Source organism: Dromiciops gliroides, chromosome 3 (assembly GCF_019393635.1).
Source record: "Dromiciops gliroides isolate mDroGli1 chromosome 3, mDroGli1.pri, whole genome shotgun sequence".
In the NCBI taxonomy this organism is placed as follows: domain Eukaryota; kingdom Metazoa; phylum Chordata; class Mammalia; order Microbiotheria; family Microbiotheriidae; genus Dromiciops; species Dromiciops gliroides.
In genome coordinates this window covers 291,005,253-291,029,223 of record NC_057863.1, presented here as the reverse complement: position 1 = coordinate 291,029,223, position 23,971 = coordinate 291,005,253, and the positions used below count along the sequence as shown (strand labels likewise).

At 33.5% G+C, this 23,971-nt stretch overlaps 1 protein-coding gene across 2 annotated transcripts in view; it reads left to right on the top strand.

Annotated features, from left to right (window-relative positions):
- IL1RAPL1 (interleukin 1 receptor accessory protein like 1) overlaps positions 1 to 23,971 on the top strand; it is a 1,532,725-nt gene that overhangs the window by 1,153,153 nt on the left and 355,601 nt on the right. For both annotated transcript variants that reach the window (XM_043992667.1, XM_043992668.1), the window contains one exon: positions 9,527 to 9,601. In XM_043992667.1, coding sequence (XP_043848602.1) covers positions 9,527 to 9,601 — 75 coding nt within the window. The remainder of the gene's footprint in view (positions 1 to 9,526; positions 9,602 to 23,971) is intronic.

Here is a 23,971-nt window from a genome sequence, read left to right as displayed (position 1 = left end):
AGCACCTCCTTTCCTCATATAATATTTCTGTTTTAACAAACTTTTATTCCTTGGTCTATATAGGGAAATTAATTCTGTCAAGCAACAAATTAATAATAAGTTATGCATTAATTTTTTAAATAATATTTTTTGTATTTTTATTTTCAGTTGCATTTATTTTATTTTTAATTTTTGGAATAAAACAAGTAATTTCATAGCAGAGTATAATAAAAGGATGGTTGTGCATGAAATTGCAAATCTATTATTTACAACTTCTATTCCTTTTAAGTAAATAATTAAGTTATTATGTAAATTTATTTCCCCCTTTTTTCTCCCCCTCACCCTAGGCTACCATTAGATGCAACTATGTATATATGTAAAATTATTTTATACATTCTTCTTTTTATCAATTATTAATTCCACTGAACCACAGATTTGATGGATTTATAATTAACTTGATGTGGCTACTCTCTCTAATCATTTAGGTCCCAACCTCTTCAGGTCCTGTGAAATTCTTGTTCCCTGATTCCAAATCCATCTTTGTTTGCTTTTAATATGCAATTCTATACTATATTTTTCATTTATTTCCATATTTTTTCTGGTGCCCTTCATAGATCCTTTAAATTAGGTAGCCAAAATTGAATCTAATATTAGAAATATATATATATATATATATATATATAGAGAGAGAGAGAGAGAGAGAGAGAGAGAGAGAGAGAGACAGAAACATAACTTTAAAGCCTAAGTTGTTTATATATTCATATATACCTATTACTGATTCAAATATCTGAGTGTATGTTCCATATTTCCTTTTTTCATACTGTTGGAGAGATTCATCAAGGTATACATGGGGTTACCATGTAACCTCAGGACATTCAAATAGGAACATTTAATTGAAAATTAAGATCAGAAACTAAATTAAAGGTGGTAAACATCAAGACTCCCAATTTAACTCTTCCTGCTCTGATATAGTAGGTACTTAGAGATGCTTAGGTTGAACTGAAGCATCTGAGTTAAGAAAAGCTCTTTGTAATGTATTACATCTTTATGGCACTAATACTATTGGTCAAAGAATAATATTGGAAAAATAATTTCTTCTTCTCCTACTACTTTCCTGCAGGGTAAGATAGACTGCTTTACCTTATTGAGTGTGTATGGTATTTCCTATTTAAGCCACTTCTGATAAGAGTAAGGTTTATTTACTACCCAGTACCTCCCCCATCTTCCCCTCCACTGTATAAGCTTGTTTTTGTTTCTTTTATGTGAGATACTTTACCCCATCCCACTTCTCCATTTCCCTTTCTCCCAGTGTATTCCTCACCCCTTAATGTTATTTTTTAAAAGATAACATCCTTTCATATTCAAGTCATACCTGTGCCCTTTGTCTAAATATACTCCACCCAGCTCCTCTAATAATGAGAAAGTTCTTATGAGTCACAAGTATCATTTTCCCATATTGGAATGTAAAGAGTCTAACTTTTTAATATCCTTTATGATTCATTTTTCCTGTTTGCCTTTTACGCTTCTCTAAGGTCTTGTATTTGAAAGTCAGATTTTCTATTCAGCTCAGATGTTTTAATTAAGAATGCCTGAAAAAAAGGGAAAAAATAGAATGCTTGAAAGTCCTCTTTCACTGAACTCCCAGTTTTCGCCCTGAAGGATAATACTCAGTTTTGCTGGGTAGGTAATTCTTGGTTGTAATCCCAGTTCCTTTATACTCTGCAATATAATATTCCAAGCCCTCTGATCATTTAATGTAAAAGCTGCTAGCTCTTTTGTTATCCTGACTGTGGTTCTACAGTATTTGAATTGTTTCTTTTTGCCTGCTTGCAATATTTTCTCCTTGACCTGGTAGTTCTTGAATTTTGCTATAATATTCCTGAAAGTTTTCATTTTGAGATCTCTTTCAGTAGGAGAACAATGGATTCTTTCAATTTCTATTTTACCTTCTGGTTCTAGAATATATGGGCAATTTTCCCTGACAATTTCTTGGAAGATGATGTCTCAGAAGATGATTTCATGGCTTTCAGATAGTCCAATAATTTTCAAATTATCCCTCCTGGATCTTTTTTCTAAGTTGATTGTTTTGCGAATGAGATATTTCACATTGCTTTCTATTTTTATTTTTCATTCTTTTGCTTTATTGTGTGATTTCTCAAAAAAGTCATTCACTTCCATTTGTTCAATCCTAATTTTTAAGGAATTATTTTCTTCAGAGAGCTTTAAACCTCCTTTTTCCATTTGGCCAATTTGGTTTTTCAAGGCATTCTTTCCCTCATTGGCTTTTTCTACAATTTCACCATTTGGCCCAGTCAGGTTTTTAAGGTGTTATTTTTTCAGTATTTGTTTTTGTCTCCTTTACCAAGCTGTTGACATTTTTTCATGATATTCTTGTATCACTCTAATTTCTCTTTCTATTGTTTTCCTCTACCTGTCTTACTTTATTTCCAAAGTCCTTTCTGAGCACTTTAGTGGCCTGAGACCAATTCATATTTTTCTTGGAAACTTTGGATGTAGGAACTTTGACTTTGTTATCTTCTTCTGAGGGTATATTTTGATCTTCCTTGTCACCATAGAAACTGTCTATGGTCAGCATTTTTTTCTGTTTGCTCATTTTCCCAGCCCATTTCTTGACTTTTAACTCTTTGTAAAAGTGGGGCACTGTTTTCAGGGTAAAGGGCACATTGTCCCAAGCTTCAAGGGGTTTGAGCATCTGTTCTCCAAGATATTTCTAGGAATTTGTGGTATGATGTAAGGAGAGGTATATTCACCACTCTCCTGGCCTGTGCTATGGTCTGCAAGCAACCACAGGCCTACTTCTCTGCCCTGAAACTAGGAACAGAATCCTGCTCCACTGTGGCTGCAAGCTCTTCTGTGCTTGTGCTCCTCCCCACCTTGGGACAGCCACCCCAGACTATGACCTGGATCTGAGTATAGGCAAAACAATAGAATCCTGCCTCAGTTCTAGCAAAAAGACCCCTGTAACCTCCTTCTGGCCAATTGTTTGTCCCCTTTACTGTCTGTGGTCTGAGTTCCAGAAGCAGTTGCTGCCACTATTGATTCAGAAGCTTCTGAGGCTTGCTCTTGGTTCACTGGGGCTGTGGCTGCACTGGGGTTAGATTTGTGCTAGAGTGGGCAGTGCTGGGCTGCACTCCACTCTCACCCTGGTACAACAGACCTTTCCTGCTGACCTTTTAAGTTGTCTTTGGCTGGAAAATTATTTCACCATGTCTTTTTGTGGGTTCTTATGCTCCAGGAATTGTTTTATGACATTATTTGAAGGTATTTGGAAGGGTCTTGGGGAGAGCTCAGGCAAGTCACTGCCTTATTTCTGTCATCTTGGTTCTGCACTCAATACCTTATTTTTTTTTAAATCACTTCCTCATTTTGAGATACTGAGTAATGTATTTGATTGTAGACAAACGAGGGCAAAATGAGAGACAGATTTGTAGCCAAGAGGGACTTTTGGTGTTACTAAAGCAATGCAAGAATGGTGAAGATTCTATGATAGGCTCTATTGATTACTCCATCATCTGTGACCTGGAATGAGGGAAGCATGTAAGAACTGTGCTTTTTCCTCTAGAGTTATTGTCGATCTGTAGACTTTCTATTTCAAAGCCTGTAATGAGGCATGGCTGCTTGCCAAAAAAAATTGACCTACAATGATTCCATATGTCAGGTTTCATTAATGATTGTCCGACTATACTATCTGAGATCACTTGTTCCTCCATATGGTTCTATCTTAGGTTAATAGGATTATAGGATCACTGATTCTGAACTTTTTTTTTTTTTGGTGAGGCAATTGGTGTTAAGTGACTTGCCTATGGTCACACAGCTAGTAAGTGTTAAGTGTATGAGGTCAGATTTGAACTCAGGTCCTCCTGACTCCAGGGCCAGTGCTATATCCACTGTACCACCTAGCTGCCCTGATTCAGAACTTTTAAGGCCCTGAAATATCATCTAATCTAACTCACTTATTTTATAGATGCGGCAACTGAAGTTTATAGGGTTAAATATCTTGCCCAAGAACCCCCTTAAGTAGACAAGTCAAGCTTTGAAACCTGTCTAGTCCTCTGAATCCAAATTTATTTGCTTTCCACTGTGTCATGCTATTATCTGTTCCAAACTGTAATCTTAAATCGCATAGGAACATGACAATAAGTAATCCACTTTTGTACAGCACACTAATCCTCCCTGGTTTGTGGGACTTTTTCACAAAGTTAGTAGGGAGTGCAATAGCAAAATATCACTCCAACTAATTTTTTTTTAAATTGTCATTAATAAAAGGTACTATTGATAAATACCTAATTAGTATGATATCTATGGAGTTAATGAACTAGTGTATAAAAATGATCATGATTTATGGATGAAGTGGTTTAATGGAATTATTTTATATTTTATTACCTTTATCTTCATTGTCTAACTATATTAATAAAAGTGAGAGAATGGGCTGCAAAAAACCCAGTTATGCCAAGTATATAAAGATAATTTCTTAGACTAGTTTGCTTTTAATATGTTTGATACATTATGCTGATTAACGTAAGCATTGGTTCAGGTGCTATAGCACAACTCTGCATCTAATTATTTATTTCAGTATACTCTGGACGTATGGACATAATTTGTACCTTTAAGGACTCATGAATTTGCTTTCATGTCTCGTTCCCCACACTCCACCCACATCAGTTACTTATGAAACATCATTGACATCCTTGAGTTGTAAAATTCACATACTACAAATGATGAAAACCTTGATATTTTGGGGCTGTGGATGACACATATATGTATATGTTTACATATCTGTATGTGTGTGTATATAATACATGTATGTGTATACACATATGTATGACTAATAATCCTTTGGAGAGTTTTTCTATATTCTTTTACAGAATGAGTTTGCTTTTGGTTGTTATACATATAACAAAGTATAGATAACATTGCTAGAAACTAATATTAACATGACATGGCAAAGACAGCAAAGACAAAAGATATGAAACATCCATCTGCTTTTAGACTTCCTTAAAATGTAAATTATGAGATTGAATATGTCAGCAGCATTATATGAATGAAATGGTTCTTAAACCACTTCTTTGTCAATTGCATAAGCTTCTAAAACCTGTTTGGGAACCCATTTTAAATGATAGATTTAGTTGTGATTAGGAGGAATTCTTAATCAATAGTAAGCTTAAATTTATCCCTTCCTCTCTTACCCCTTCTCCTAGTCCTACTTCATCAAAGAATACATCCTTCCCCTGACCCTGGGGAGTCAGAGAATCCATCCAAGATGGCTAGACAGTGGGAAGGATCACCACTTCTGAGATATCTTCATCTCTTTCTCTTCCCTCTCATCCCCTTCTTTGAAGTAGAGTTTCTCAGAAGCCATAGGTCTCCAAGACTTTGATACCTTAGATGGGATGGAAATCACTCTCTATTATTTCTGTGGAGATTAAGGACCACTGTCCCTTATCATATACCCTGTTTATTCCCCCTTGAAGTCTACCCCCCCACAATCATACCCTTCATCTGGCCTGCTGATGTGATATAAGCTAAGGACCTCTAGACCTTGCCAGCTAATTCTATGCTGTGCCCTTAGGATTTAGGGTTTTTTCCATCTTCCCTGTAGCTAAACTTTTTGTGTCTGTGGTCTCCCACTAATTAAATTACATTGTCTTTGAAAGCAAGAATTGTCTACCTAGTTATGTGACCAGTGTATAAAGAGATATATTGATAGATAAATAGATCTGTACACACATACATATGTGTGTATACATATATATATATACAGAGACAGAGAAATTGTGTGGACATATGTGTATATGCATGTGTTTGTGTATAAATATGTGTGTATATATGTATCTACCTCTCCCACATAATAAATATATATATATTCATACATATGTATATATTCATAGTGATATCTAGTAAATAATTAAATAACGCATATAGAATCCTATATTGTATAGTATATGAATGTGTTATATATGCATATATATGTTTAGGTTCATAAGTCTATAGACATACTTGAAATAACACCAAAAGCTTGCTGATTTTTTGACAGTAAAATGCGAGTTGGTCTGGTCATAGATTCATGAAAATAATTTCATTTTTTGATTGTTTGGAAGTAATTGTTTTGAAATGTATTTTAATTATATATTTGGACCTTGAATAAGTGAATTAAAGACAGGGTTTGTGCTTCACTTTGGTTTTCTGTGTCAAAAATTGAATGTTTGAACATCTTGATGCATGTTTATCAATTGCAATAGCAAAATTTGTCACCCTTGACTACCCTTGAATGCACTTGAATCTTAGCTTTACTAGTTATTTCTTTGTCTAATCCAAAAGCTAAGCTACTGACTTCCATGGAAGTTTCCATTTATATGTATGTTCAAGCAGATAAGTAATCTAGAAAAGAACATCATTTCAGTGGATGTCCATAGAAATTATTCTATTAAAAATGCTTATATAATAAAGGTCTAAGAATTTAGAGCTGAAAGTGAACTGAGATGATTAGTCAAACCTTTTTTTTAAATCAAGGAAAATGAAGCATATATAGGTATCTAACTTTCCCAAAATTACAAGCTAGCAGTTAGAAAAGCTAGGACTTGAAACTAGGTCCTCAGACTTAACTATCACTGTTCTGTCTACAATTATAACAGATATTATTTCATCTCAGAAATGGTTATTAAATTCCCTCCACCAAACCTTTAGCTAAATTTCTTTCCTATCAGCTTGTTTTCAACTCATGAACATCAGGCCCTTGTGGTATTCCTTCCCTTTCAGCCTTTTAAAAAATTTATTGTCTTCTCCCATTAGATTATATAGTGTTTGTTTTTTTTTTTTTTTGTGGGGCAATGAGGGTTAAGTGACTTGCCCAGGATCACACAGTAAGTGTTAAGTATCTGAGGCCATATTTGAACTCAGGTCCTTCTGAATCCAGAGCCAGTGCTCTATCCACTGCACCACCTAGCTGCCCCCAGATTATATACTTCTTGAGGTCAGGGATTATCTGGTCTTTTTCTCATTTGTATCCTCAGCATGATACCTGGGATGTTGTATGCACTTAATAAATATTTGTTTACTATTGACTTTCTCAGGCATATAGGTGGGAATCAAAAGATGTTTAATAACTGAAATGCAAATATAGATAAACAGATAGGACTGATTTCAATAGATATACAACACACTTTATCTAATGATGTCTCTATTTAGAAATAATGTAATATGTTTATTTTCATATTTAATATAGGTATCAAATATTTAGATATTAAATATTAATGTTTATTTTATTATGTTTATATATTCACATTTACATGTATTATATAAAGAATTATTTGTCTCTATATGAATGTATGCATGTGTGTATGTATGTAGTTGTTTATATATAATTTTATATTCAAGAACAAAATAATATACATTTCTTAGAAAATTATGTTCTTAATAAATTTAAATTAACTTACTATTGCTGTACAGTCTTTTTCTTCAATATATCTGTGGAGTAAAATAATATATTTGGGGGGATGATTGATTTAATGCAACACAATTAATTTAACTTATTTATTGGATATTATTATTATTTTTTTGAATTTTAATTAACTAAATGAACCAGTTCTTTTAAAACCTGGTAAATATAACCTTAATCCACTTTGAAATTCATTATCATAATTCAGGAGTCTAGGATCTCAGAAGCATTACCTTTCTCCCATGTCTCTTCAGCCCTTAGAGCACTGCCTCTTTCATCTGAAATATGAGGTGGTTGAACTTGACAATCAACTTAAAAAGAAAGTCTTCTAGTTCCAACATTCTATAATAGTGAAATTTTCAGGGAATGAAAGAACTACCCTGCTAATGTTCAGTGATTCAGCAAAATGACATTTAGTAGAGAGGATAAAAATTGTCAGTTAGGATCTGTAAGGAAACAGTGGGATATATCTATGGGTAATAAGCTGCCCCGATTCCATTAATAAAAATAGTGATTCACTACCTCTATGAGCTTTCTTTATCTCCCTATCCTAATCATTACTAAATAGAAATGAAAACTAATTCACAGGAAAATTCAAGTAAAAATGGGTAAATTATTTTATTCCACTAAATTTTAATGGTTATTCCTACAACTATGGCCTAAGCCAGTTGAAATGGGTTCATATTTTCTAAATGATTATAATGATGTGTCACTTAATCCAAGACATGTTCTTAAACTGATGGAAGATAGTTGGTAGATCAGCTTTAGTTCTTGATTCTTATGTAAATGAGGATTTATGACCAAATCCTGGCACTACTATCTGGATCCATATTCCAGAATTCAATTGGGTTAGCAAGCCAAGCTGGCAAGGATAGAAGAAAGTTCTCAAAGCAGAAACATTTAGTCCAGCCACCCATAATTGATCATTTCTGTACTTGATAAGGAGTAGAAAATGCTGTGATAGTTTCCAAGGGATCCAAATAATTAAATCAAAGATGGAAAACAAAATTTAATGAAAGAGAATTGGCTGTTGGTTTATAGTCCAGTTATTCAAGTAAACATAAAAGTGAAGTATTCACCGACTTTGGGGAAATTCATGATTTACTTGATGTCCTAGATAGTTCAAGCATTTTTAGACCTGCCATCTAGATAAATTGAATGAACCCAAGAGCAGAGACCTGGCAAGTTAACACTCAATGAAAGCCTGTCCAGCAAAGTAACAGTAAATAAATATGAACCTCGAGATGCAAAAAAATATTAAGAGATGTAATTTGAGTGAATAGAAATGACTTTAGAAATGTATTACTGGGATTTGTGGCTGGGTATACGCACAACAATGTCATTTTGCTACTCAATTCATAAAAGGAAGTTTTAGGGAGTACATAATAAGAAGATTGATTGGCACAATTATGAAATAGTATAGTGTAGTATAAAGAGGTGTGTGCTAAAGAGTAAGAGGACTAAGATACCATCACCAACATTCAATGGATTCATATTAGATACATGGAAAGTATATATATATATATATATATATATATATATTTATCATATCATATCTGTTATATTAATATTTGTTATGGTGGTTTTTATTTATTAGGTTATATCTTTAAATGGAAACCATAGGGACTTTCATAAAGACACAGAAGGGTATAAATTAAATACCTCTTTTTCTAGACATTTAAAATATTTTTAAGTATTATCTGATCTATTTTAGACAATTCAGCATTATCTTTTGACTGTCAGCTTTAAAGTGCAATATTTGAATTGTGTTAAATATAATCACCTTTTCATTTAATGAGATTGTTGACTCCAATAAGAAAGCTATTTTTTTTTTTGGTGGGGAAGTGGGGGTTAAGTGATTTTCCCAGAGTCACACAGCTAGTAAGTGTCAAGTGTATGAGGTCAGATTTGAACTCAGGTACTCCTGAATCCAGGACCAGTGCTTTATCCACTGTGCCACCTAGCTACCCCTAAGAAAGCTATTTTTTAAAGTTCTTTAAAATAATACTTTGAGATACACTTGATAAGATCAGTTCTATTATATGCTGTATATATAACCAATAGTATCTATTTTGTTTCTTTTTGTTTTAGCTCCACTGACAGATAAACCACCGAAGCTTTTGTACCCTTTGGAAAGTAAACTGACAATTCAGGAGACACAGTTGGGTGAGTAACTTTTGTTTTATTAAGTATATATTCTATTGACATTCTGGTTGGTCTTGTATAGAAACATGTGAATGGTTTCTTGCATAAATAAATATGGACTTAAGGTTTTGCATATCTGATGTAAAGAGACAAAACATAGACTATAAAATGTGGCCCATTATACCCACCAAAGCTCACTGACAATCCTGGCTATGATATGAAGTTGTAAAATAATACTCTTGTCTCATGTGCTTCATATTAACTATTTAAGTTTAGATATAGCTATGCTCACATAACTTAAATTTATTGAAACACAAACATCAAATATTTCCAATTGAATATTAGTTGGTCCAAAATAGGTATTAGTTTTGTATAGTAACATTTTTAAACAAAATGTCACTATAGTAGAAAAGGTGATGAAGTGTATAACTTCTTTATAGGTCTATCATTATAATTTATTTATTGTGCACTTCATCCACTAATAAATTAAACTGGCCTTTTTTAGTAAAAGGTAACAAAATATGTTGGCAAAGATGTTCAAAATCAATTGAATTATAATGAGAAATATTCAAATGAGTCTTTTAAATAACCCTTTAACCCCTAACTACAGTTATGTGATGAAAACAGGCCAAAACCAAATTGCTGGATAATTTCGGTCCAAATTTTTATACGATAAGATGATAAAGTCTTCTTTTGACTCTCTCCTATTTGACATGGCCTTATAGGCAAGTAAAAGATATTAAATTTTCCAAATATTCTGAACCTAGATCCTATTACTACATTCACATATGCTAAGCTATATTGAAATTTGTTCATCATTTTTAAATTAATATATGTATTGAAATTATATTGGTGTTGATTTTTATTTTGAAGGTTATTATGTATATATACATTTTGTAGTATGCTTAGCAGAAAGTCATCAATATCGTGGTTGGTTTTATGAGTTAAAACATTTGTGTGTGTGTTCTGATACATTTGGAAAATGTGATCTATTTGTAGAGATATGTAATTCAATAACTTTACCCTCATCCATTACTTATACAAGTGTCATGGAATTTAAAATGATAATCACACTTGAGAATTCATTATTCTGGTTTACAAGTGAGTGTAGTTCTTCTTCCCATTCTGATCCAATATGATATAACAAAAAAGATCATGGTGAAGGTCTTAAGATCAATAAAATGCTTGCATTGGATGGAATCAGAATACAAAAGTTCTACAGTAACAAAGTAATGATATTAACTTTTATGTAGACATTTCATATAAAATGTTTTTAAGACCATGCTGGAACACATTGCTATGATACAAGATTCTCATTTCATTTTTGAAGTTTGTGTTTTGTTCACATAGTGTAATAAATACAAGATATAATCATTATTAGAGCTAGTTGGAAGCTTGTGTTTAATGCTGGTGGGAATTTATGTAGGAAACTATGATCTACACAAAAATTTAGCTGCTCAAATAAAGCTGTGCCAAGTTAAAATTTTTAAATAGATTTTTTATTGTTTTTCTTGTTACTGTTGCTGTTGCTGCTGCTGTTGTGTTAGAACAATTACTTAATGGCTATTTTCTTTTTAAAAATTGTAGAAATTTGTAGAAATGGCCATGTGCAAATAAATTTAAGTTGATACTTGGGAACGTCATCACTGGATTAATTGTGCAAAATTAACAATGTCCTAAATGGTGTTCCTGAGTCCTGCTATGTATAATATCAGAATCTTGTAAATTATCAACACATTAATTTCTGGTTTTGTTTCTCAATATTAAATGTCATATTGTACTTTACCTCCTAATACGATTTTTCATAAAGTGAGATGAATAATTTGGCAAATATCTTATGAATAGAAGTAATTCTTCTCAAAACTACTTATTGATGAGTAAGAAAAACAAGTCTGAAATGCGACAATTTCATATGCAAATTAGAAAGTGTGACAATAATTATGGAACCATCTGTTAGCAAAATACTATAGGAAATATATATTAATGTAATGTCACTGGCAAAAAGAATGTCAATATTAGCCAAAGTTTGATTAACTAGATTAATTCAGACTATATTAGCCTATTTTAAAACAGACCTTTCTAATCTTTTTTTTTTCTAAGTTTATAAGATAATTTCCAGTCTCTGACAAAGAACAGACTATTTATCAAGAAGGGCAAAGTACAGCACTTTTAGGAATTTCAATATTCAAGGGTAAGGAAGAACAATTAGAGAGATGCCAGAGAAGGAAAGAAAAACAAAAGACCTGAGAAAAGGTCCAATTGCTATAGAGATGTCAAAGAAGAAGACTGAGAAAAGGCCAATGAATTTGGTGATTTCCAGTCTCCTTGGTCTCTTCCTCAGAAACAGCTTCAAAATCCCCAGGCAAGGACAAAGAGGGATTTGCCTTGTCATGTTGGTTAGACATTTAGTCCTGAGCCTGGTTTGAAAATAGCTGTATATCTGGAAATGTCTGTGGTTTCTTCAATCGTAGAGTGGCTGAGCTTGAAGAAACCTCAATTAGTCATTCTGATTGGACACAGTATTGAAGAAAGTCTTCTGTAAAGGCCACTTCCCTATTCCTTTCTTCCTTAAATAATTCTCATCCTTTTCATTCTTTCAAAAGATTTACCTAAAAATCCAAAATGTATAGTTCATGTCTTCTGACTTAATTGATGATATTTTTATTATTATTTCATGACACTTAAATAAAACAACATAACTTTTCTGATTTAATTAGGATTAATATACTTTTTATATTATTCCTATTTTTGCTAATGAATTATCTTTAATAGATGTGCCATGGGGGCAGCTAGGTGGCACAGTGGATAGAGCACCGGCCCTGGACTCAGGAGTACCTGAGTTCAAATTCGGCCTCAGACACTTAACACTTACTAGCTGTGTGATCCTGGGCAAGTCACTTAACCCCAATTGCTCCACCAAAAAAACAAAAACCAAAAAAAAGATGTGCCATGTAAAATGTAATACATTTAATACATTCTATATGTATCTTCTTTGCCAATCAAAATATTGCTATATGTAGAGAATGCATTTGTATATGTTTAGAAACCAAACTTTCTTTTGTATATCGTTACACAAGACCTTACACGGTGAAGTTAACACTTGGTTACTCTTCCATAAAAACGTATAATTTGCTTTAACAAAATGAAAATAGAAGAATGTTCTTGTATCTTAGAAGTATATATATGTTTTCAATGGTCTTATATGTGTATACTTATGAGTGTACATTCCTTCCCTAAAGAATGTAAATTATTTGAGGGCAGGAAAGGTTTTATTTTTGTCCATACCCACTGATCTCTTACAATGCCTGGTAAATGATAGGTGCTTATTGATTGATTGATTAAATAATACTTAAACCAGTGCAAGGATATGGATTTCAAGACAGTATATCTTAACTCTTCTAGGCCTGAGTAATTGGTTTTCACTGAATTGCTGTGTCTTTAATAAGTATGTGATGGTAGCAAGCCATTTGGCAATAAAGCTTTCCAAATTCTCCTAGGCAGATTCTCAGATAACAAGAGTGTATACACTTTATTGCATAATCCATATGTGAAACTTTTCTAACTTTGTAGGTCCATGATAGAACTTGTATCCCAACAGAGGGAGCTAAAAGTCACTAATAGCAGCATGGTAATAAAGCAGAGCTGAACTTCAATACAAGTATTAGACCATATTAAAATACTGTTCTCTGATTAGATCAAAAAAGTAAAATTCAAAAGTATTCAATTATCCTTCTAAAAATTCAATGAATCTTTTTTTAATTGAATTATTTTTAGACTAAAATACACTGGAAACTTTCACACACACAATATCAATCTCATCTTATGAGCAATACATCAATACTGTTAATACCAAACCCTCAACATAAAGGAGAAAGGTTTCAAAATGAATGCTGCCTAATAATTGAGTAGATGACTTCTTATATATTGAGCTTCCTATTACTTGAAGTACTCAACCCAAACTTAATCATCTATCAGGAATGTTGTATAATGGATTCTTTTTTTGGAAGGAGGGTGAGCAAAATGAACTCCAAGAATCTTTTGCACTTGAATATTCAATGAATGTAAGGAAATAAGTTCAGAACACCTTATATCATTTTCAATACTTAAATATTATTTTATTGGACTTCTAAACATCAATAGTCTTTTTTCACAAATCTGAAATAGCACAATAGAAAAGTGTTTATTTTTTCTTTCCACTTTAGATTTTGATTAAAAAAATAAAAACTCCATTGACACCAGCACATGTCCAGGAATAGAGATACTTTAAACTAATAACACTACAACATAAATTGAGTATTCTACTTCATTTTTGTCAATATGTATATATGAAACAATAAGATCTCAGCTTTAATATAGATTTTTCCAGCTAGAATGCAGTTACTTCTATTTTTAAGATATAAACTTTAGATTACAGTAGAAATGGAGTAAGTACTCAATATCATGCAATGTATAGATAGCTCTTAAAAATAATGAGTATCACATTTTGATGACTTTGAATCTATCTGAGACACTCAAAGTAAACCCCATAGGTGCTGAAAAAAAATTTTTATAAAAAAGTACTGGTACTTTAGTGAGCCCTTTCTTAATTAGTTTTTATGTTACTTAATAATTTTTTTTTCTCACTGGACCAGTCACTTAACCTTGTTTGCCTCAGTTTCCTCATATATAAAATGAGCTGAAAAAAGGAAATCGCAAACCATTTCACTATTTTTGCCAAGAAATCCCCAAATGGGGTAACAAAGAATCAGACATGATTGAAATGAATGAACAATAAAAATTTTATAGTCAAGGCAATAGTTATGTGTATATATGGGAATGAAGCCTGGAGATTTATTTAAAACTCCCCCAGGCATACTTGAGAGTTAAAATGGAGTTCAATCTTGTTACTATTTGTTGTTTTTAGTCATTCAGTCATGTGCAACTCTTTGTATCCCTATGGAGAATATTGTCCATGGATTTCTTTTGGAGTGGATTAGTATTTCCTTCTCTAGTGGATTAAGACAAACAGATATTAAGTGATGTGCCCAAGATTACATAGCTAGTAAGTGTCTGAGGATGAATTTGAATTCAGGTTTTCTTGACCTCAGGTCTAGGTTAAGTGACTTGCCTAAGGTCACATAGTAAATGTCTGTGGCTGGGTTTGAACTCAGGTCTTCCTGACTCCAGGCCCAGATCTCTATGCACTGAGCATTTATGTTCCCTGAAGGTCTGTCCTTGTAAAATGGGCTGCTAAAGATTGCTGAATTTAGAGGGAAGACTTAGGTATACCATAATTATTCCTACCAACCATGTAATCCACCATTTGGTATTCCCAACACTGGTAGGTCTCATATTATATCGATGAGGGAAAGAAAAGTTCTGCAGCTTTGCCCTTGCCTTCTTACCATAAGATTACGTCTTTTCATTGCAACAAAAACCAGTAAAAATGAGTACTCTAGCTAAGTAATAATATTAGGTGGCACTTATATATTGATTTAATTTTTGTAAAGTGTATAACGTGTTAGCTCAATTTATTCTCACAACAATGCTAGGAGGTAGGTGCTACTAATACTGCTATTTTATACATAAGGAAAGTGAGGGAGAGAGAAGTTAAGTGACTTCTCCAGAGTCACATAGCTAGTAAATGTCTGAGGCAAGATTTGTACTCAGGTCTTCCCTGACTCCAGATCCAAAGCTCTTATTACTTTCCCACTTTACTGACTCCTCATGTTTTTCATGGCAGGAAAATTACTCGCATAGTACTTTTACCTATCTCCTCTAATTATCACAGCTGACGGTACCTCTACAATTCCAGGGCTATTGGGACAGCCTCATGGCAACTTCAATTTCAATCCAACAAGTTGCTACTTGCGTAGTCTTCAATCCCCACTCTCCATATCATTCTATTCTACTTAATGTATTGACAATGAGAACTGATTTTATTACCTTTATTAAAAAAAAAAGTATGCTACCATATAAGGAACGTAATTCTCCCATCTTTCTGTAGGGCTCTAATTTCTGAAGCATGTTGTCTCATAGTACTCTAGATCATTGGATTTGTGTATCACTGTGGCTCTTTTGCTTAACATTTGAGATTAAATTTGGGACATTCTCATCCAATTCAGAAGAAAAATGCAAGGAGGCAACAGAGTAAGTGTCCTGCCAATGTCAGATAAGGAAGAAGTGATTCAGGATAAAAAGTCATTGTTTATTACAAGCAGAGGAACTTATCCTATTTTGCTCCAATTAAAAGACAAAATAACATGTAATATTATGGATGGCAAAAATTATTATTTTATATCCTCTCTTCATCACTGACCTCATGATAGATAGCATGAAGATAATGGTTCTTAGGCCCTTAACGATATATGCTTGCACAAGATTTTTTATTTGGTTGGGTTTGTATCTATACATATTTGGGCACAAAGCTGCAGTTACATTCACTTCAAGATCAAATGAGCTGGGGGCAGCTAGGTGGCACAGTGGATAAAGCAACAGCCCTGGATTCAGGAGGACCTGAGTTTGAACCCAACCTCAGACACTTGACACACTTACTAGCTGTGTGACCCTGGGCAAGTCACCTATCCCTCATTGCCCCACCAAAAATAAAAAAAGATAAAATGAGCCATATTAAGATATGTAATATGTAATTTATATATGATATGTACATTAAACTAAATATATAATGCTGGCAGTTTAATTCTGACTGGAAAATTTTATATAGATGAATCAACCAGAATCAGTTGCATCAGTATAAAAGTTCTAAAGCAATTTAAGGTCAAAATTGTGAAATTTTGGCCAAATGTGTAATCTTTTGTTTTTAATTGCCCTTGTGATGGGCAACAACTTTATTTACAGGAAAAAAAAAACCTAATGTAACCCACAACACAATGTTATGTGTTTGTTAAGTTGTGTCCAACTCTTTGTGATCCCATTTGGGATCTTGGCAAAGGCACTTGAATGGTGTGCCATTTCCTTCTCCAGCTCATTTTATGATGAAGAAATTGAAGCAGAGGGTTAAGTGATTTGCCCCATATAACACATCTAGTAAGTGTCTGAGGCTAGATTTCAACTCAGGTCTTCCTGACTCCAGGCCCAGCACTCTATCCCCTGTGCCACCTAGGTGCCCTGACAACAAGAGGTAGAATCACTAAAAAAAATAAACCAATATTATGTTTTAGGGGAAACAAAATGTTTATGTAAGAATAAATCAGTGCTTTTGAGAGCATTAATAATGCTCAGTACAATAGAACATTGTTTTACAAAGCCCTTTCTTATTTGCAACCCTGTATAATAGAATTATTACTATATTAATTTTATGTTTATAAGGTGGAGTTCCACATTTATCCTAATTAATGTAATCAAAGAAGGCCCAGACATCATAGTTGAATTCATCAAACACATAAGCTAGTTTTGAATAAACTCTTACTTAATTTGAGAGGATTACAAGGTTTTATACATGCAATGATAAAAGTATGATAACATACATAAAATTTCTTATGTTTAGTGGAAATCACATCATATCTCTTTGGATATGTAGAAAAGAGGCCAATCAGTTTAGAGTCAGCCATTCAAGTGTTGTGCCAGCATAGTGGTAAAAGAATCCAAGTCCTCTGAGCAATCTAGTTCAAGAATTCAGCCAATCCCTTGAAAAGGAATCACTTGTGAGAGAAAAGAATGAGTATGAGAAAGATTATCACTCCCCCCATAAACTGTGTATGTGTATATGTATACAGTATGTAAGCTATAATGAATTAGGGAATTTTGAGATATTAATATCTTTGGGCTAAGCTGATTGAACCCTTGCAGGAAATCATTCTCTAAATGGGGAAAAAATGTCTCATTGCTTAATCTGTCTGAAACTAATTTTTCATCTATTGAGTTTTCTTCAGATGATTATATAAAAATAACAGGAAACGTTCAGTAAAAAAGATAGAATTTCATTTTCTTTTACATAAATAAGTGAGTGTTTTAGTTGGATATATAAAATGGCAGTTTAAATGTCCCAACTCTTCCCATACTGTTAAGTTGATTTGGGGAATAAAAACAAATCTATTTTATGAATTTTATATGTATTATTGGGCTTGATTTCTTCACTAAGCCTGTTAAAAACTGTATCAGTGGTGTGGGGAAATGTATCAGAACTCTTTATCACATTAAAAAATATTAAAGGAACTAATATTAAAGATACTATACTTAGGTATTAAAAATACAATTCATTAAAGTTATATTTTAAAAGTTATCATTTTTTTTCCATCAATGGCAAGTTTTCATCCCACTTTTTCCCTTTAGGATATGCTGCTATAATCCAGAGTGTAGGTGTGTCATCTTAATATTAAGTGGGATAGAGACCTCATGAATATCTTGTATCACTGGAATTAAGCTAACTCTCATATACAAAATAAATTTAAATCAGATAGAAAAACCTAACTGTAATCAGACCATTGTATAGGCTTGGTTTTTGTTAACTAAAGCTATTTACATACACAGTGTAATTAATATATCTAATTAGTCAAATAATTTGGGATAAAAAGTGCAGGTATTTTTGCCTAAATCATATGATTTCAAGGAAAAGAATTGGGAGGAAGGGATTACACTTGAATTAACTCCATAATTCAGCTTTTCATTCCTGCAAAGACTAAGATTACCTTATAATTTCTGGTTAATTTCACTTAGAAAAGAAAATGAAAGAAATATTTCACTCCAATTATTATGGTCCTGAACTTATTGTTACTATGTTTCATAGATTAATAATCGCAAACTTTTGCTTCTCCTTAGTGGCAAAACTAGGAAAAGGCTAACTGGTCTGCTGCGCTGATGAATGCAAGTACTCTCTCCTTAACTCCACCAATTTAAGGTCAATCATTGTATAGTGACTCTTCTGTAGATACTACTTTGGATACCACTGTTTTTGATATGCCTATGACCTCTCTTGCTCGAATGACTTCATATCTGTCAGGTTATTGGCAAACCTAATGAACAGTGCTCTGTAATGGCTGAGAGACTGGAGAATCTATTCCCCATAGAAATAAAGATATCTTACTAAGAAGCTTATTTCAGTGCTTGAGATAGCGGTGAAGGGGGCGGCTAGGTGGTGCAGTGGATAAAGCACCGGCCCTGGATTCAGGAGTACCTGAGTTCAAATCTGACCTCAGACACTTGACATTTACTAGCCATGTGACCCTGGGCAAGTCACTTAACCCCCATTGCCCCGCAAAAAAAAAAAAAAAGAGAGAGATAGCAGTGAAATTATTGGTTGAGATACTCCCTCCACTGATATAAATTCTAACCCTTCTATTAAGCAGGAAAACCAGTGCTAAAAAGTAGCCCATTATACTTTTGGATAAGTGTTGTTGTTGTTAAGTAGTTTTATGTTATATTAAGTTTAAATTAACTTTGTTACTCCTTCCACAAATTACTTTCTAATTCTTCCCTCTAGGGCCAAACAGAGCTAGTTTATACCCCTTCAGAACTTGAAGAAAGCTACTATGCTCCTTAACTCAGGTTTTTTCTCCATGCTAAACTCTAGGTTATATGTCATGAATGTGAAAGTCATTATTGTACTGGTTTCTGCCACTCTATAAACTAAGTAGTTTATCAGTCTCTTTCCTATTTTGGGAAATATCTAAGCATTCTCTTTCATAACATCTTCTCTCCTTACAATGTAAGCTCCTCAAAGCTCTTGCTTTCAGTTGCTAAGAAATACCTGCCATCAAAGAGCTTCTATTGAAGATGGGGGAGTAGAGAAAGTACTCAGTTGAGCCCTCCCCAAATTAATTTCTAAACAATTTTAAAATAATGCCTCAAATTTAGTTCTGGAATGGCAGATCCAACAGAAGGTCAGAAGACATTCTGACAGCTCAAGACAACATAAAAGGGTGAAAAGAGAGATCTATGATAAGAGTAAGGAGCCTAGCTAGTAGTACACATGAATGAAGCACCAGTTGTGGGAATAGGTGATAACTGAAGCAATAGCAGTTTGGTGAACTTTCAGGTCAGAGATTGTAAGTGGACCCGGTAACTAGTTAGAAAGAGATTATAGATTGTCACTGTGTTAACACTGGGCACAGGACCAGATGCTATTTGGCAGAGGCATTGCCTATACCTACTTCTGGGTCATAGTTCAAGAAAGGAGCACTTTCAAGAGGGAATGGAAGCCCTGATGTATAGTATCACTTCTGGCCCCAACTAACCAATGATCTTGAAGAACAGTACCATTTTCAGTCCCAGGGGAAGAGGGATCCTAAGGAATAGTATTGATTGCAATCTCAAGAGATCAGGGGCCTTTCCTGGTAAGCACCAGAGGCCAGACTAAGACATCAGTGACCAAACTGCTCCTAAAATTGGGCCTTGTTAGAATCACCAAAAACTTCCAAAACTCTGAAAAAAGCATTATAAAAAAAACTTGAAGGTTAACATAGTGCCAATCTCCCCATGAAGGAAACAGAGACCAAAATTAATGCTAAACTCTAAATCAAAAAATAGGGTGGGAAATGAGCAAACAAAAACAAAAGGACCTGACAATTAAAATATAGTATGGTAACAGGGAAGATCAAGACACAAATGGAGAAAACAATGAAATGAAAACAGCTACATATAAAGACTCAATAAATGTGAAATGGGCACAAGCCCAACAAGAATTACTGGAAGAACTAAAATAATTATATTCAAAATCAAAAGAGTTGTAGAGAAAAATTGGGTAAAGAAAAGACAATTGTAAAAAGATAATTAAGATTTGGGGGAAAAGAGGCACAAAAAATACTAAAGAAAGTGACATCTTAAATAGCAAAAATGTCCAAATAGAAAAAGCAGTATAAAATTATGATGAAAATACTCCTTTAAGCAGATTTGGCTAAATGGAAAAAGGAGCCACAGATGCTCATTGAAAAAAAATTCCTTAAAAATTGTATGAGCAAGTGCAAGCGGAAGCTAATTACTCTGTGAGACATCAAAAAAATCCAATAAAACAAAGTTAAAATAATGAAAAAAATAGAAGTGAATGTAAAATAGTTTATAGGAAAAACAATGGACCTGGAAAATAAATCATTGAGATATAATTTAAGAATTATTTGACTGGGGGCAACTTTTGTAAGTAAATCATTAGGGCAGCTAAGTGGCACAGTGGAAAGAGCACCTGCCCTGGAGTCAGGAGGACCTGAGTTCAAATCTGGTCTCAGATACTTGACACTTACTAGCTGTGTGACCATGGGCAAGTCACTTAACCCTCATTGCCCTGCAAAAACCAAAAAACAAACAAACAAAAAAGAATTATTTGTCTGCCATACTTATCCTCATTAGAAGGTAAATTCCTTGCTGCAAATGTTTTCTCATTTTGGAAAACAATTAAAACTATGATCAGAGAGTTGGAATCAAAAAGTATTAGAGACAGCAACTCAGGTAAACTCTTTCAATGATCTTCTCCAAACAACTTCAAAATAATGTATAGATAAAATTTTGAAGTGTCAGAGCCAACAAAAGATCAGGAGAAAACATTTTTTTTTTTGGTCTAATAAAATTTAGGTTGGGTGGAGAGATCTGTGACACTGGTGGAGGCCCATTTGAAATGCAAACATTTGTTAGTAGCAATTGCTAGTTAGAAAGGGATTATAGGTAATTTGCTGGAACTAGCTACACCTAGCACTAATTGCCAGCTCTATTGTCAATACATAGTTCTGGGCTACAATTTTAGGATGGAGAGGAGGGCTGGAGGAAGAGGGGCTGGAGGAAGAGGGGCTGGAGGAAGAGGGGCTGGAGGAAGAGGGGCTGGAGGAAGAGGGGCTGGTGGAAGAGGGGCTGGTGGAAGAGGGGCTGGTAAAGGAATTGCAGGAGAGAAAAGGTCACAGTTGTGTGGCCATGAGGAGTTGTAGGGTTTGAGGCTTCAGGGAAGAAGGGGCCCTACCTTGAAAAAGATCAGAGTAGAAACAGGATAGCAGTAACCCCAAACTAGTTCTGAAAATAGGATAAAAATGTGAAATTTAGGACAGTTCCCTTACCCCCACCTTAGGTGCACAGAGTCCAACTTTAACATCAGGTTCAAAGTCAAGAAATAAACTAGTAATTTGAGCATAAAAACATTGGTGGCAAGGAAGACCAAAAAACAAACTCATTGACAATAATGTGAAAAGTTATGTATAAAGCCTCAAAAGAAAAATGCTAATTGAATCCAAACACAACAAGAACTCTGGAAGAGTCAAAGAAAGGGATGAGTGACAGAGGAAAAACTGGCAAGAGATGAGAATGATGCAAGAAACTTATGAAAAGGCAATTAATAGCTTGGTAAAAGAGGCACAAAAATAAAGAAAATTTGGACCTTAAAAAATAGAATTGGGCTAATTGGGCTAAGAGGAAAAAATGCCTTAAAAACAGAGTTGGCCAAATGGAAAACAAAATAAAATGTAACTAAAGAAAATATTTGCTTAAGAATTAAAATTGGGTAAATAGAGGCTAAAGATGTAATTAAAAATTCAGAAACAATATAGCAAAGTCAGAGGAATGAAAAAAATTGAAGAGCATTTGAAATATACCATGGGGGGTGGAAACTGACCTGGAAGATAGATTGAAGATAGATAATTTAAGAATTCTTGCATTACCTGAAAGCCATGATTAAATAAAGCATCTAGACATCATATTTCAAGAAGTTACCAAGGAATACTGCCCCAATATCTTAGATGATAAATCAGAAATGGAATGAATATACTGATTACCTCCTAAAATATCCCAAAATAAAAAATACCAGGAATATTCCAGCCAAGTTCCAGAGCTCTCAGATAAAGGAGAAAAAATATTTCTAGCACCCAGAAAAAAAGATTTAAATATTGTGGAGCCACATTCAGAATCACACAAGATTTAGGAGTTTCTACATTGAAATAACAGAGGGCTTGAAATATAATATTCCCAAAGGCAAAGGAGGTAGGATTACAACTGGGAATACCCTACCCAGTGAAACTGAGTATAATACTTTGGGGGAGGAAATGAAGATTTAATGAAATACATAACTTTCAAGCATTCCTGATGAAAAGACCAAAGCTGAAAAGAAAAATTGATTGTCAAATATGACACAAGGGAAGCATAAAAAGGTAAACATGAAAAAGGAAATATAAGGAACTCAATGAAGTTAAATTATTGATCTTTCTATATGGGAAGATGATACATGTATCTTCTAACAACTTTATCATTATTAGGGGAATTAGAAGGATTGTACATAGAGGATGCAGGAGTGACTTGATTATAATAGGATGATGTAAAAAAAAGAATAGGTGAGAAAGAGAGATGGCATGGGAGAAGGGGAAAGAAGAGGAATAATGGAGGAATGTAAGGAAGACAGTGATAAAAGGGAGGGAAGATAAAAGAAGGCAATAGTCAAAATAAAAGTGTACTTGAGAGGAGGGACAAAAAAAGAGGTAATTAATGGAGTTAGAAAAAATGGTAACAAAATACATTTGGAAAAAATAAGTACAAATTCAAGCTAATCAATTTAAAAATTGTTAAGGAAAGTGGCATAGTAATTCCAGGTTTCAATCTATATTCCAAAGTGATAATTATCAAGACAATCTGATATGGGTAAAGAAATATAGTGGCAGATCAGTAGAAGAGATTAGGTATACAAAACACAGAAGTAGTTGACCATAGTAGTCTAGAGTTTAATAAATCCAATACACAAGGTTTGGGGGTAAGAAATCAACATTTGACAAAATTACTTGGAAAACTGGAAAACAGTTGGCATAAAGTCATGTCACTCCATATACCAAGATAAAGTAAAAATGGATAAGTGATTTAGACATAAAGGTGATATCATAACTAAGTTAGTGGAGCATACAATAATATATCTTATATACCTATGGATAAGAAAGAGTTTATGACTAAAGAGAGAATATTTGGGGAAACAAAATACATAATTATAATTGCATGAAACTTAAAAGCTTTTTCACAGACAAAACTAATGTAGCCAAAATTATAAGGAAACAAGAAACTGATAAAAATGGCGAGTTTCTCTGATGAGACCTAAGTTCTCAAATATATAAGGAGCGGGGCCAAATTTATTAAAATTAAACTTATTCCCTAGGTGATAAATGGTTAAAAGACATGAAAAGGTGGTTGTCAGAAGAAATCAAAGCTATCAATAAATAGTCACATGAAAAATGCTCTAAATCACTAATGATTAGAGGAATACAAATTAAAACTGTGAGATATCACCTCATATTTGTCAGATTGGCTAACATGACTTGAAAGGAAAATGATAAGTGCTGGAGGGAATATGGAAAAATTGGTACATTAATGCATTGTTGGTGGAGTTCTGAACCATTCTGGAGAACAAAGTGAAGCTTTTCACAAACAACTATAAAATTGTGTATACCTTTTTAACCCAGCAATACCAGTACTATTTCTATAACCCAAAGAGATATAAAAAAGGAA